The sequence below is a fragment of the Scyliorhinus torazame genome, chromosome 11, assembly GCF_047496885.1.
Source record: "Scyliorhinus torazame isolate Kashiwa2021f chromosome 11, sScyTor2.1, whole genome shotgun sequence".
NCBI lineage: Eukaryota > Metazoa > Chordata > Chondrichthyes > Carcharhiniformes > Scyliorhinidae > Scyliorhinus > Scyliorhinus torazame.
In genome coordinates, this window is record NC_092717.1 from 184,939,150 (window position 1) to 184,955,540 (window position 16,391).

The 16,391-nt window shown below is 51.0% G+C and overlaps 1 protein-coding gene across 3 annotated transcripts in view; it reads left to right on the plus strand.

The window, feature by feature from the left end:
* LOC140385708 (tubulin delta chain-like) overlaps positions 1-16,391 on the plus strand; it is a 156,022-nt gene that overhangs the window by 46,657 nt on the left and 92,974 nt on the right. For all 3 annotated transcript variants that reach the window (XM_072468149.1, XM_072468150.1, XM_072468148.1), the window contains exons 3-4: positions 2,408-2,503; positions 4,238-4,299. In XM_072468149.1, the coding sequence (XP_072324250.1) occupies positions 2,408-2,503; positions 4,238-4,299 (158 nt within the window). The remainder of the gene's footprint in view (positions 1-2,407; positions 2,504-4,237; positions 4,300-16,391) is intronic.

The following is a 16,391-nucleotide window of genomic DNA, read 5'->3' on the forward strand; positions in this document are numbered from 1 at the left end:
CTCTGGAGCGAAGAATCATTAAACATTTTTTTAGAGTACCCAATTCATTTTTTCCAATTAAGGGGCAATTTAGCGTGGTCAATCCACCTATATTGCACATCTTTGGGTTGTGGGGGTGAAACCCACGGAAACACGGGGAGAATGTGCAAACTCCACGCTGACAGTGACCCAGAACCGGGATCGAACCTGGGACCTCGGTGCCATGAGGCAGCAATACTAACCACCGCGCCACCGTGCTGCCCTTGGAGCCAAGAATCATTTTGAACTGATTCAGGGGGAATTGAATGACCTCTTAAAGAACAGTGTAACTATATCTGATAGAGGTCCAGATCTTCCATGGACTATTGGATCTAATGCAAGGACCTTGCGGGAACTGCCTCCCAATATTCTCACAATCCTTTGACCCTCCAACTACCCATCTGACCATCCAAGTGCCCACTAACACTCCGACCTGCCTCAAACCGATCTCAACGTTCAGCCCACCCTGCCACCTTATTCACCTGCCATCTACCTTACTCATGCTTCCACCTACCATCCCGGCACCCTACCCATCCTGCCACCCCACCCAATCATCTCAGTCATGCTCATTCATGAACGCACTGAAATGATATTTAAATGTCCCAAAGGTTTTCAGTGTGTTAGTGAATGAAGACTTGCCAAAATACAGCAGCTGGTGCTATTAAAACGGGGTCATGGCTTGGCTTCCTCTGATGATCGTGCACCATGAAGGAGGACTGCCAGAACACTCTACGTTTCTGAATAGGCCCGGCTCAGAGATCCAGGTCAGAAATGTGGAACTCTACTTTAGTGTAAAAAAAAATAGGAGCATAATGGCAATCCAAAGGTGATTCCCATTCCTGCAAGATTAGGCCCAGTGTGTTTTCTCAGCTGTGTTAAAGGTTCTATTCTGTAGTTTCAAGTATTAGCTGCCTACAAAAATAGCGTTTAGTCGGTGGTGCTTTAAGTCTGTTTGTTGCAGTAAATGTCTTGAAATGTGAAATCTTGTCATGTAATCTGTTCAGCTATTAACTGGAAGTTCAAATTTATTTTTAAACATTATCGTATACAGTATCTAAAAATCTTGTTTTCTAAAAGAGACCTAACTCATTTGTATTTGAATTAAAGCCCAAGTCTCTCCAGTCTATCTGCACAACACAGGCCCTTGACATTCCTCAGTGGATCTTGATGTTCATTTCAGTGTACTCACTGGAGTCACATCTCTCCTGCTTTGGTTACAGTATCACTCACTATAAACTACTACTCTCTTCACTTCTCAGACAGGAGGAGATGCAGCAGAAATAGCAGCAAGGTCCCAGTTAGCAAATGCAAGAGAAGCTCTGGGAGTAATCTGGAGATTGCAACCTTCGAGGTCCTACTAAAATTCCTTTCCTAGCCTCCTAAAATTGGCCTGCAGGATTTCACCCCTCTTCCTACCTATTTGGACTATATTCTCTGTCTGTTCCCCCTCCTCCTATCCAACCTGTGCATTCCTCCCCCCCCCCCCCCCCCCCCCCAACTCCCACCACTCAGGGACACCTTGACCCTGGAATCAGGGAGGCACCATGCCATCCTGGAATCACACATGGGACCTTGGAAATGCCTCTCTGCTCCTCTAACTATTGAGTCCTCTATCACTATTGCTTTCCTGATCTTCTGCAACAGTGCAGAGCTCTGTCAGTACAAGAGGGAATGTCAGCCTTGGTGAAGTCCCGAGGGTAGGACTTGAATCTAAGATCACCTTCCCAGAATTAGAGAATTGCTGAATGGTGACAGCACAGAAGGAAGCCACTCGCTTTGTCATGTCTATGCTGCTTCCCCAAAGGAACTTAACTCGAGTCATTTCCCAGCCTTCTCCCCTTAACCCGCTCATTTTTCCTTTTCAGATAATAACCCAATTCACTCTTAAATGCCTCGATTGAACTTGCCTCTGCCACACTCTCAGCCAGGCAATTCTGGATGCTAACCATTCACTGCGTGAAAAAGTTTTTCCTTGTGCCGAAAGCTTTTTCTCATGTCCACAGTGCTTCTCTTGACAATTGCCTTTCAGTTGTGCCCTCTTGTTTTTGCCCCCTGCGCAAATGGGAACAGTTTTTCCCAATCCAGAGTCAAGATTGTTACCACTTTGCTGAGGCCGATACACAGATTTCTTCAACGTGCGCAATATGGTGGAATATTAGTGTGGATTTTGATTGTGTCAAATAGTGTGAAACAGGTGAAATACATAAGAACATAAGAACTAGGAGCAGGAGTAGGCCACCTGGCCCTTCGAGTCTGCTCCGCCATTCAATGGGATCATGGCTGATCTTTTGTGGACTCATCTTCACTTTCCCGCCCGAACACCATAACCCTTTATTCTTCAAAAAACGATCTATCTGTATCTTGAAATCAATGGGATCTCTTGTTGCAGGTATCCATTTTACACACGCGATGGGAAGCTGAGCGCCCTGAGTGTGGACAGTGAGCCCAAAGTAGTGAGGAGATTGCTCCGGGAAGTCAAGACCGGGTATGTAACAATCTCCTTAACTTGAATCTTCCTTGCAAGTTCATTATGTGAATTAGGTATGATTGACAAATACTTACGACACCCTTGGCATGTCTTAACATCAGAGTGCCCCGACGACAGGCTCTGAATGTTCATAGCTCAGTCGCAGCTGATGGTGTTAGCTGACATAGAAGAATCAAAAACTTCCACTTTTTATAATGTATCCACAAAATGTCCCAGAGTCTAGAAGTGTAGCCACTCCTGTAATGCAATGATTCTTGAACTGGGGTTCCCTATAGATTGCAGAGATCTTGCAAGGGACCCCGACACAGGGCCAGCTTTACAGGTAGGCAACCACCCAGGGCACCATGGTAATAATTAAGCGTAGATGTATGATTATGGCTGATCCTCTAACTCAACTCCACATACCACTTGATGCCTTTAATGTCTAGAAATCTATTAATTTCCTTCTCAAATATATTCAGTGTTTTGGCCTCCACAACCTTCTGCGGTTGAGAATTCCGCAGGTTGACCACCCTCTTGAGTGAAGAAATGTCTCCTCATTTCAGTCTTAAAAAGCTTACGCCATATCCTGAGGTTGTGACTCCTTGGTCCAAGCCATGGGAAACATCATCCCTGCATCCAGCCTGTCTCGCCCTGTCAGAATCTTGTTTTAAAAATATTTTTATTGGCATTTTTAACTTTAACAGTATAACAGTTTGACCTGTAAGGCACATGATATTTACAAAGTAGCAGCTCAAATGTGTCTGATATTTACAAGCCAGTTTGTGTCTTATGTACAACAGTTTTTACAAGCGATGCCCCATCCCCGCCTTATCCTTCCCCGGTTGGGGGCATATTCCGTTTCTTTTCCACCCCTTTTTTCCCCCGTTGGGGTGTTATTCTTTGTTTGGTGTTGGGAGTGGGGGGCCTGCATGGCCCTTCCCCTCGCCCTCTATGCTTCGTTTTATGCCTTCTTTGGGACCCCCCCCCCCTGCCCCTGTCTCTTGAGCATGCCCTCCCTTGTCTGTCTCCCTCCCTTGTCTGTCTCACTCTCTTTCCACCCCTCCCCCCCTCTTCCTAGTCGCTGTTGGCCTCAAACAGGTCTTGGAACAGGCTGGTGAATGGCCCCCGCGCTTTTTGTAAGCCCTCGTCCGACCCGCGGATGGCAGGCGTGATCTTCTTCAGGTGGAGAAATTCCGCCAGGTCTGCCAGTCAATCTGTAGCTGTGGGTGGTGCTGCCGATCGCCAGCCGAGCAGGATTCTCCGGCTTGCGATTAGGAATGCAAAAGCCAGGGCGTCGGCCCTCTACCGATGAAGAACTGGCTGGTCCGATACCCCGAAGACCGCCACTCTCAGGCATGGCTCCACCCTCACCGCCACAACCTTGGACATCGCCCTTTCAGAATTTGATATGTTTCAATGACATTCCCTCTCAAATATATCCTTTCTTCAGGTAAAGAGACCAAACCTGCACACAATATTCCAGGTGTTGTCTCACCAAGGTCCTGTACCGCTGCAGTAAGATGTTCTTGCCCTGTACTCAAGCCCTCTTGCGATGAAGGCCAACATACCATTTACCCTCCTAACTGCTTGCTGCACCTGCATGCTTCCTTTCAATGACCTGTGTATTAGGACACATCAGTATTTCCCAATCTATCATCATTTAATCAATACTCCGACGTTCTGATTTTCCTGTAGCCCCTGTTACACTAATTGCAATTAAACTGACATAACCCTTGTATTTTGTTGAAGGTCATTCAGAGATTCAAACATTTTGGTCGGCCAGAGAGGAAGAGGCAACAACTGGGCTTTTGGTGAGATTTTGAGGTGTAATTTAGGCTTTTAAAGCTAAAAAGCCCTCAACCTTTCTTGTCTCTCAATTTCACCAATACTTTGTTACGATCCCTGTAGAGTGATGACTTTTGAAAAGAGATGAATTTCCCAAACAAACCAACAAAAATAATTGTACATTTCTCATTTTATGATGTTTACCGTAACAAACAAACTAAAATAAACTTGAATCAAACATTAATTAACAGGCAACTAATACATTGAATTAAAGACAGGTACTTCCACATTAACTAACTAAATGTAATCAAGCTACATTTTACAACCTTTCGCTGTGCACTGCACTTCTGGCAGATCTGTGGTATTACAAGAGCATGTTCAAAATTACTCTCAGCACACCAGCAGGCTCATTTATTTCTGCCACGCTAGGACAAAGCTTCCAGTGCCCTTTGATAGTCTTTCCACTCAACCTTAGTCTTCCAGATACAACTTTCACTTGTAAGGCCCACCTTGACGAATCCATGTTCCTTAAATCTCCACGAATCCCATTGGTTCTGTCCCTTTCCTTTCAAATATAAAACGACTCCTCATAAGCTTCCTACTTGCTTGTTAACATAAACAAACTACTCTGCTCTTCACAGCAATAGTTGCTCTGCTTCTCCACACAGCAGTAGTTTCTTTCCTTGTGTCTCTCTCCTTGTGTCTCACAAAGCAGCTGCCCCTTTCCGTGAATTATTCTGTGCAGGTGTAAAAACTTGACTTCAGTTGGTTTTTGTTTGGGCTTTTACCCCATGGTAACCAGATCACATTGGCATGTGTCCAAGCTTGAAGGGTGCTTCCGGATTCCCAATTTTATCTTAATCATAGGGACACAGAAAATAGAACATAGAACAATACAGCGCAGTACAGGCCCTTCAGCCCACGATGTTGCACCGAAACAAAAGCCATCTAACCTACACTATGCCATTATCATCCATATGTTTATCCAATAAACTCTTAAATGCCCTCAATGTTGGCGAGTTCACTACTGTAGCAGGTAGGGCATTCCACGGCCTCACTACTCTTTGCGTAAAGAACCTACCTCTGACCTCTGTCCTATATCTATTACCCCTCAGTTTAAAGTTATGTCCCCTCGTGCCAGCCATTTCCATCCGTGGGAGAAGGCTCTCACTGTCCACCCTATCTAACCCCCTGATCATTTTGTATGCCTCTATTAAGTCTCCTCTTAACCTTCTTCTCTCCAACGAAAACAACCTCAAGTCCATCAGCCTTTCCTCATAAGATTTTCCCTCCATACCAGGCAACATCCTGGTAAATCTCCTCTGCACCTGCTCCAAAGCCTCCACGTCCTTCCTATAATGCGGTGACCAGAACTGTACGCAATACTCCAAATGCGGCCGTACCAGAGTTCTGTACAGCTGCAACATGACCTCCTGACTCCGGAACTCAATCCCTCTACCAATAAAGGCCAACACTCCATAGGCCTTCTTCACAACCCTATCAACCTGGGTGGCAACTTTCAGGGATCTATGTACATGGACACCTAGATCCCTCTGCTCATCCACACTTTCAAGAACTTTACCATTAGCCAAATATTCCGCATTCCTGTTATTCCTTCCAAAGTGAATCACCTCACACTTCTCTACATTAAACTCCATTTGCCACCTCTCAGCCCAGCTCTGCAGCTTATCTATATCCCTCTGTAACCTGCTACATCCTTCCACACTATCGACAACACCACCGACTTTAGTATCGTCTGCAAATTTACTCACCCACCCTTCTGCGCCTTCCTCTAGGTCATTGATAAAAATGACAAACAGCAACGGCCCCAGAACAGATCCTTGTGGTACTCCACTTGTGACTGTACTCCATTCTGAACATTTCCCATCAACCACCACCCTCTGTCTTCTTTCAGCTAGCCAATTTCTGATCCACATCTCTAAATCACCCTCAATCCCCAGCCTCCGTATTTTCTGCAATAGCCTACCGTGGGGAACCTTATCAACCGCTTTGCTGAAATCCATATACACCACATCAACAAAAATAGAGTTAAAGGTGACATTTTAAACATAACTCTCTTGTAAGCTCTAGAGTTCATCACAATGTCACAATTGGTTCCTCTCCAAATGTTTCTCCTCTTGCTCCTCCTAATTTCTAAATACTAGTTGAGCCTACAAATTAGAGGCAGGAATGGGCCATTCAGGCTCTTGAGCCCACTCTGCCAATTGATAAGATCATGGCTGATGTGATTGTGACCTCACTTCCCTTCCTCCTCTCAATACCCTTTGAATCTCTTGTCACTCAAGAATATACACTCTCTTGTTCTTTCACTTTCTTCCTTTTGTCCTCCTTCCTCATTTCTACATCCTCACTGTGTCGAAATCAAGAAGCAATGAGGATCTCATCGGTCTTCAACTCATTCAACATTTTCTTCCTGTAACAGTCTACAGCTCTTAAAGCCAACTTTCGTGTCAGTTCAATGCTGCTTACATGCAAGTTCAAATTGCTGTGGTAGTTGTATCTCATCGCTTCTCTTTTCAGATTATGGTGTTCTGTCCTGTAGGCCTTGGTCTTCTTTTATAGGTTTCATGTTTTTTGACCTTTCCTGTGATTCTAAGCATTCCTGAAGGAGATAGTTTACAAAATCATTGAAGATTTTCCTGGGAGGCTGTGAAAAAAAAAGTTCCAAAAGCATCGAGAGCCAACCAGATAGGAAATGCCAGACCAAGTAGAGCTAATGGTTCTTTTTAACTTGCAAGAAGTCCTGTTCCCTCTCACTCCTCGGTTTACAGAACTACACTAGCTCAGAGTCAAGCAATGCCTTGATTTTAAAATTCTCATCCTTTTTTAAAATCCCTGTAACCTACCTCCCCCACCCCTGCCTATCTCTGTAACTTCTCCAACCCCACAACCCCCCAAGAGATCTGTTCTCATCTAACTCTGGCCTCTTGAGTACCCCCGCTTTTTATTTTTTATTTTGTGCACCCAATTCATTTTTTCCAATCAAGGGGCAATTTAGCGTGGCCAATCCACCTAGCCTGCACATCTTTGGGTTGTGGGGGCAAAACACACGCAAACACGGGGAGAATGTGCAAACTGCACACGGACAGTGACCCAGAGCCGGGATCGAAACTGGGACCTCAGCGCCATGAGACTGCAGTGCTACCACTGCGCCACCGTGCTGCCCTGTAGTACCCCCGCTTTTAATTGCACTAGCATCATTGGCTTCAGTTGCTTCGGCCCTAAGCTCTAGAATATCCTCCCTACCTTGCTCTTGTCCTACCTCCTATCTCTTTAACCAAATTTTTGCTCAGCTGACCTCATATCTCCTTATGGGTCTTGATGTCATACCTTGTTTTATAATGCTCCTGGGAAGTGCCTTAGAGTGTTTCATTACGTTAAAGATGCTATATAAATATAAATTGTTGTTGTCCCCTTCTCGCTCGGTCATTAGCAAACCAATTGAGTTCTAAATTGAATCTATTCGCACCCATGGTCATTCTTCCTGGTCCCAGCCTACATGAGCTTTGAGATGTAAAGTTACTAGAAAGGTTACAATACAGAAGAAGATCATTTAGCTTTATTGTGTCCGTGCTGGCTCCCCCCGCAAGCGCAAATCAGATAACCCTGCTGCTCTGCCCTTTTCCCCTACCTTTTCTCTTCAGGAGTGCGTTCCATTCCTTTCGGAGAACCACGATTGTAGCTGCCTCCACCCCGCTCTCAGGTGGTACATTCCAGCTCCTATCCACTCGCTGCGTTAAAAAAAAATATTTTTCTCATGTCACCCTTGGTTCCTTTGCCATCCACCTTCTATCTGTGTCCTTTGGTTCTTGAACTTTTTGTCAATGCGAATAGTTTCTCTCTCCATCTAATAATAATCACTTATTGTCACATGTAGGCTTCAATGAAGTTACTGTGAAAAGCCCCTAGTCGCCACATTCCGGCGCCTGTTCGGGGAGGCTGGTACAGGAATTGAACCCACGCTGCTGGCCTTGTTCTGCATTACAAGCCAGCTATTTAGCCCACTGTGCTATCTACTCTGTCCAGATGCCTCATGATTTTGAACAGCTCAATTAAATCTCCCCTCAACCTTCTCTTCTGCAAGGAGAACAGCTTTAGATGTTCCAATCTATCCACATAGCTGAAATCCTTCATAATTCTCATAAATAATTCACATAAATCTTTGCTGCACCCTCACATTCTTCCCAAAGTATCATGCCCAGAATTGGACTCATTGCTACAGTTGAGCCCAAATCAGTATTTTATAAAGGATCATCATAATCTCCTTCTTTTTGTTCTCCAGCCTCGATTTATAAATCCCGTAAACCTTTTTTTACCAGTCTATCAGAATTCATTTTTACCTTTTTCTCAATCTGCCTTACCACCATCCATGATTTGTGGACAAATTGGTCCCTCCAGATCCCTATGTACCTGAACGCCATTTTGAATTGCACCCTTTATTTTATTTTGCCTCTCATCATTCTTCCAACCAAAAAATGTATCAACCCGCAGGGGGCGGCGCGGTGGTGCAGTGGTTAGGAACTGCTACCTCACGGCGTCGACGTCCCGGGTTCTATCCCGTCCTCGGCTTATTGTCTGTGTGGAGTTTGCACATTCTTCCCGTGTCTGCATGGGTCTCACCCCAACAACCCACAAAGATGTGCAGAGTAGGTGGATTGGCCATGCTAAATTGCACCTGGAGGGGCTGGTTTAGCACAATGGGCTAAATCGCTGGCTTTTAAAGCAGACCAAGGCAGGCCAGCAGCATGGTTCAATTCCCGTACCAGCCTCCCCGAACAGGCGCCGGAATGTGGCGACTAGGGGCTTTTCACAGTAACTTCATTTGAAGCCTACTTGTGACAGTAAGCGATTTTCATTTTTCATTTCACCTTAATTGAAAAAAAAGGACTGGGCACTTTAAATTAATTTTTTTAAAGTATCACTTCGCAACATCTCAATGTTAAATTTCATCTGCCGTCTGTCCGCCCATTCCACCAGCCAACCTATGTGGTCTTGAAGTTTATCAGAATTCTTTTGGTTTTTTTTTTTGTTCTGCACATCCAAATCTCGATCATTAATATAGATCAAGAATATATGAAGGTGGAAAAAGATCTTAGGTCAGAACTTTACGTGGCCCCCCACCCGGAAGCTCGGAAATTGCAAAAGAAAACATCGGGAGCGTGCCCCAACGACATCATGTCCTTATATTTTGGTCGGTGGCCACGCGCGACAGTCGGAAGCGCACCCGCCACAATCAAGAAGCCAAATTCAATTAATTAAATGGGGCAGCACGGTAACACAGTGGGTAGCACTGTTGCTTCACAGCTCCAGGGTCCCAGGTTCGAATCCCGGCTTGAGTCACTGTCTTTGCGAGGGTCTGCACATTCTCCCCGTGTCCGCGTGGGTTTCCTCCCACAAGTCCTGAAAGATATGGGGCGGGATTCTCCGACCCCCCCCCGCCGGACCAGAGAATCGTCGGGGGGCGGCATGAAACCCGCCCCCGCCAGCTGCCGAATTCACCAGCGCCGGGGTTATGGCGGGGGCGGGGGGGTGGTGCGGGGGGGATCTGGCCCCGGGGGGTGCCCCCACGGTGGCCTGGCCCGCGATCAGGGCCCACCGATCCGCAGGCGGGCCTGTGCCATGGGGGGCACTCTTTCCCTCCGCAACGGTCACTGTCAAGCTCTGCCATGGCCGGTGCAGAGAAGGACTCCCCTGCGCATGCGCTGGGATGACGCCAGCACACGCTGGCACTCATACGCATACGCCAACTCACGCCGGCCAGCGGAGGCCCTTCACGTGGCGCCAAGCCCTTCCGCGACTCGGGGCTTTTCACATTTGGAGTATTGAGCGTTGATTGGAGTGATAGTGTAAGTCTACTTGTGACAAGAAAGATAAAGATTATTACCTACAGTCTGGAATTTCACATTGCCCGTCTGCCTTACGGTTAACAGGTGGGCCGAATGGCCAGACAGACTTTACGTTTAAGCAGCAATCTCAATTCAGGGCACGCTGAGCGCTCAGGGCTCAAATAAAATTAACAAATGTGTCTGGGGACTGAGGTCTGCGTATGATTTTCCACACGTCAGCAGCTGCCTGAGACAGCTCCACAGCTGTCCCCTGAGGGAGCACATTTGAAGCGACAGCCTGAAGCCTCCACTTTCCTTGGCACCTGCCCTCTTTCCCGCCCTTCCCCGTGGTGCTCAGCCTTTCACAGAGTGTGTTTCACACCGGATGGCCCTTAATTGATCGACGGACAACCTGGCAAGGTAGTCACTGGCATCTAACGTTAATTAGGCCATTTAATGATGCCCCTCGGGCTTTACGCTGCAAATGACTGCCCTGCCAGCTGATTCACCGGCACTGCGCCCGTGGCTCCCTGCGAACGAGAGGGAGCAGCGCTTAAACCGATCCTGCAGAGCAAACCGCAGACTGCACGCAGCCAAGTCACCGTGTAGACGAACTCCGCGATTTGGGGATGACGACCTGGCCAGGCTTATGGATGCAGTCAAGTCCAGGAGGGTTACCCTATTCCCCCTAGGGGGTTGAAGGGTCAGCCACAGGGTATCCAGTGCTTGCCTGGGAGGCGGTGGCTGCACCGAGCCGCATGGGTAAGTTGCCATTGGCCCCCTGACATCAGTTCCACCTGCCACCCCTCCCCTCGGCAACTCTGCGCCTGGCAGAAACCCCCCACCCCGCCAATTCAGCAGTGCTGCCGACGCCTGTCATTCGCCATGCCCGCCCTTCTCCAACCACGAAGCATGCAGCATTCAGCTCACGATGCCCTCCTCTGTGTGTCCCCCCCCCCTCCTCTCTCCTCTGCCCCCCCCCTCAGGAGAAGTTGGCGCACAATCGATGGGAAAGGGCCAAGATGGGCGGTGGGTTGCGGACCTCAGGATCCTCACCTCCTATGAGGAACCAGCCCTGGAGGCCGTGGGGTTGGCCCAGACCAGATCGGTCACTGACAGCGAGCTTCGCCTATACTGCAGCGGCGAGAATCCACCGGCACCCACCCAGATGGCCTGTCACCCGATTTGTCCATGCCAGCGTGATGATCCCTCCCTCTCACTGACCACATGCCCTTTCTCCCACAGGATCTCCAGCTGGCAGAGCCAGCCCATCCGGGGTGCCCCCTCCGCCTCCCACGAGGACAACTCGGAGGAGAGCTCCGAGGGTAATAGCATTGATGCGTCACGGCTGTCATCCCCACCTACCACCAGTGCAGAGACACATACCTCATAGGCGAACGTTTTGGATAAGCACCTCACAGTTGCTGATGCACATCAGGTGGAGGCAGGAACATTCAGGGGAAACTGCTGTCAGGGGTCTGGTGGATCCCCGGACCCAGCTGAGTCCAAGGCAGATGCTGAGCCTCTGGACTAGGTTACCCCGGAGCTGATACAGATGCTCGGGCGCGACTGTGAGATTCAGAGGGTGATGTCAGTGACACTCCAGCGGGTCCATAGCTGATTGGAGGAGTCGCAAAGGTAAAGGCGCAAGAGATTGCGCCGACAATGCGTGGCACCGAGGCCAACACTATTAGCGTGGCGACCGCAGTGGAGAGCCAGGAGCACGGCGTCAGCAGCATAAGTGGTGGTGTGCAAGGCGTGGCTCAGTCAGTGACGGCCATGGCTGAGCGACTCGACAGCACGTCCGAGTCTCTGGGGTATGTGTTCTTGATGCCAGGTGGACCTTTCCGAGCCGCTGCAGAGCATGTCCCAGTCTCAGGTGGGGACCATGTCCCAGATGCAGGTGGGCATTGGCAAGGTGCTGCAGAGCATGGCCTGCTCACAGAGGCATGGTGTCGACATTGGAGAGCCAGCAGGGCTGGCCGAGCCAGACAACGTAGAGGCAATCTAAGCTTAATACAGCTGCCCTTCCGTTCTGAGGTGACTCCCAGGGCCCTACGGGCCCCGATCGGGAGGAGGGAGCCCTGGAGGCTGGCGGAGCCGCCCTACAGGAGACGACGCCGGTTGCCAGTTCTCCCGAGTCCACCCCACCTGACAACGGCGCATCTCGGGGTCAGCATTCGGAACAGGGTGGCACTGCAAGGCATGTCCCACGGCAAAGTCGGCAGAGGCCCTCCGGCCCTCCAGAGGACGCCCGTCAGAGGCATCAAAGGCCACAGGGCATGGAAAGCAGCTGGCTACCTCCACTCATGATGTGCATCCTGAGGACACACCTCGACTTGGCAGCAGAGCACGGAGGACAAACAGATACAGGATCACTGAGAGGGCACGGGGTGAGGGGAAGGCGGCACGATCAGAGGCGAGAGACAGTTGGGGGTCACTATTGTACTTGTACACCACCAGAACACATTACACCCAAGACATGTGTACCGTCCGTTAAGCTATTCCGCATTGTGGGCCGGCCTGCAACCCCCTAGGCACGCGACGTGGAGGTGGCGGGTGTGAGCGCGGCAGACATGAGGCAAACTATGGCATAGATTGAGGAGCACCAGAGCTCGACTCATAGCGGGTTATCATCACCCTCTGCCTTATATGTTGACCCACTGACAGTGCCGACACAGGCCCATCATCCTGGAGTGATGGAACACAGACCCTGGGGGGTAGAAAGGGCAATCGGGAGGGAGGAAGGGACGGGGGAGGAGTGGGAGTGGGGGAGGAGGTGAAGGAGGATATGACGGATGACGGATAAAGCCACGTAAGTGAACGAGGATGAGGGCCTCCCCGGTTCTCCGGACTTTTCGGACCCCCACCACCACCACCTGTGTTCCATCCTCCGGCTGGTTCCGCGGGCTTATCCTCCAGCCCTTCCTGGTCCATCTCCTCCTCCTCGGAGGTGACCGCTTGTTCCCCCTCCTCCACCTCCATGACGTCATCCCGCTGCTTTGCCATATTGTGGACGGCACAGCAGCCAACCACAAAGCGGGCGATCCTCCGGAGTGTGTACTGCAGTGCACCACCCAAGAGCGCCGAGGCATCGGAACCACATTTCAAGCAGTCCAATGCACCGCTCAATGACAGCCCGGGTGGCCACATGGGCCTCGTTATGTTGGGTCTCTGCATCGGTCACCGGCGTCCCTACTGGCGTCATTAGCCAGAACCTAATCCCCCACAAGCCAACTGGTCACCCTGGGGTGTACCACGAAGATGCTGGGTTGTCCAACTGACCCAGGATGTAGCTGCTGGTGGAGCGTGTACACACCTAGGGAGTGGGGCCCCTTTCTAATAATCTTTATTAGTGTCACAAGTAGGCTTACATTAACTCTGCAATAGAGTTACTGTGAAAATGCCCTAGTCGCCACATTCCGGCGCCTGTTCGGGTACACTGAGGGAGAATTCAGAACGCCCAATTCACCTAACAGGACTTGTGGGAGAAAACCGGAACACCTGGAGCAAATCCACACAGACACGGGGAGAACGTGCAGATTCTGCACAGACAGTGACCCAAGTCGGGAATCGAACCTGGGACCCTGGCGCTGTGAAGCAACAGTGCTAACCACTGTGCCACCGTGCCGCCCTATTGATGAAGGGCGCTCCTGGACCGCCTGGTGTGCGCAAGGTGACATGCATGCCATCTATTACCCCCCCGGACCTGGGAAATCCTGGCCTGGCGGAGAATCCTGCAACCCGGGCATCTTGGGTGTGGTCCAGGTCAAAGGTTATGCTGTTGGCTGCCTGGGAAAACAGGGCATTTGTGACCTCATGGATACACTTGTGGGCTGTTGGTTGGGATATGCCACACAAGTCCCTGCTCATAGAATTCATAGAATTTACAGTGCAGGAGGCAATTCGGCCCATCGAGTATGGAAAGAGCACCCTAATTAAGCCCATGTCTCCTCCTATCCCCGTAATCCAGCAACCTCACCTAACCTTTTTGGACACTAAGGGCAATTTAGCATGGCCAATCCACCTAACCTGCACATCTTTGGACTGGGAGGAAACCCGGAGCACCCGGAGGAAACCCACACAGACCCGGGGAGACAGTGCATACTTCACACAGACAGTCACCCGAGGCTGGAACTGAACCTGGGTCCTTGGAGCTGTGAGGCAGCAGTGCTAACCACTGTGCCACCGTGCCGCCCCAAACAAAACAAAATCAAGCTCTGGAGCCCTGGAATGATCCCGAGGCGTAAATGTTCAGGTGGCAGAGACCTTGACGGCCACCGAGAGCGGGCATCCTCCTCCTCCATGTGGTGCCAAGTCTGCAAGGACATGGCACAGGTGCTGCTTCCTCACCTTTTTGAGGCGGAGCCTCCAGTGGGACATGCTGTCCAACATAAGTTCGAAAGACCAGCGACACCTGTACACATACCGCTGGGTCCCTCTCTGGCCTGATGGGCAGTTGTGTCCTCAGGGTTTGGCGCGGGACCCTGCACATGGGCCGTAGCCAGGGCCTCTGTTGACACTGCTGCCGCTGCCTCATCCGCCGCCTGTCCTGCTAACAGTACCACCAGGTTAGCTTCCGCGGGGTCTACAATATCATCCATAATGTGATATCTGTAAGGAATTGGAGAGGGTGAGAGACTGACAATCAGCTATCGCTGCCAACCACCGGTACCCTCTGATCCCCCAAGTATCCTCCACCTTTATCCCCTGCAATCCCTCACGGTGCCATCCAACACACCCTGTACACTCACCCCCGGCTGCAGCAGTGGCCCCTGGGCACTGGACCGCAAATCCTGTACCCCAGACACCCACTGGAAACTTCCCACTCCATACACCCACCCTCTGGCCGTGGGGATGTCCCCAGTGCTGAGGCCCAGCTCTTGGGTGTTCTAATGTTGGCTGGTGCCTCTGTAGTGTTGATGCCTCTGGAGGTCAGTCAAAGTGCCCGGGTCTCACAGTCTGATTGGGATGCTGGGCAGTCACAGCCACCTGCTTCATGGCACGCCTACCCACGGGAATCCACTTGGAAGCTGTGAGGTGCTCGCATTACTAAATTGCCAATTCCCTATCAGCAATAGCCTTCAGCTGTGTGGCCTGTGGCTGTCACGGTCAGTGGGAGTTAAAGTGACCTTCACCATATTACCACAGATGGGGTTCTATCATGGGGATGTTCGGTGCTCAGACAGACAGCTGGAGCTGCCCCCGTTATGGGTATACACAATCTGGGGGGTGGCATGGCAGACTCTCGGGTGCAGTGCCCCCTTCTTCCCCCCCCCCGGAGCAGGGGTACCCCCCTGATCATGCATTCCCCCACCCCCCAGTAATCCCCCTCCCGTGCACTGGGGCACCAGACCCGTGCCCCCAGGCTGATTGCCTGAATCCAAAGATGGCTACTTACCTCCTCGGATCCGCACAGCAGCCATTCCGCTGGCTTCACGTTTTTAAATAGGTGTACTAAACGGTGCCGCGTGACTGCTCGCTGGGGAGGCTGTTAGATCACGGGAGGCTGTTTGATAGGAGGGCCTTCCTGTTAATTGTGTGGAGATTGGACTTAATTGGTGATTATTGGTTTCTCGCGGGATCCGGATTTTGCCAACGGGAGCGGGCGGTTAGAAACGAATCGGCGCCCAGCGTGGTTCCCGATTTCGGCCTTACTTCCGGGGGCTAGGCCGGCGTTGGAGGGATTGGCGCTGCACCAACCGGCGCCGAAGGGCCGCCGACGGCCGGTGCGAGTTGGCACATGTGCAGGACTGCCAGCATGTTCTGGCGAATGCGCAGAACCGCCGGCGTGTTTCCTGCGCATTCGCAGGGGGTTTCTTCTCCGCGCCGGCGTGGAGGGAAAGAGTGCCCCCACGGCACAGGCCCACCCGCAGATCGGTGGGCCCCGATCGTGGGCCAGGCCACTGTGGCCCCCCCCCGGGGCCGAATCCCCCCGCGCCCTCCCCGAGGACCCTGCTAGACGGCCGACAAGCCAGGTCCTGCCGGGATGGATCATGTCCATTTCACGCCAGCAGGAGTGGCCAAAAATGGGCGGCCGCTCGGCCCATCGAGGCCCGGAGAATTGCCGGGGGAGGGCGCTACCAACGGCCCCTGACCGGCGGGGCGCGAACCCCGCCCGAAAACTGGTGCCGGAGAATTCGGCAACCAGGGTCGGAGCGGCGGGGCGGGATTCACGCTGCCCCCCGGCGATTCTCCGACCCGGCGGGGGAGAGGGTGCAGATGTGACTTATCAGAATGAATTGAGAAATTAGGATCTTCAGAAATGTAAA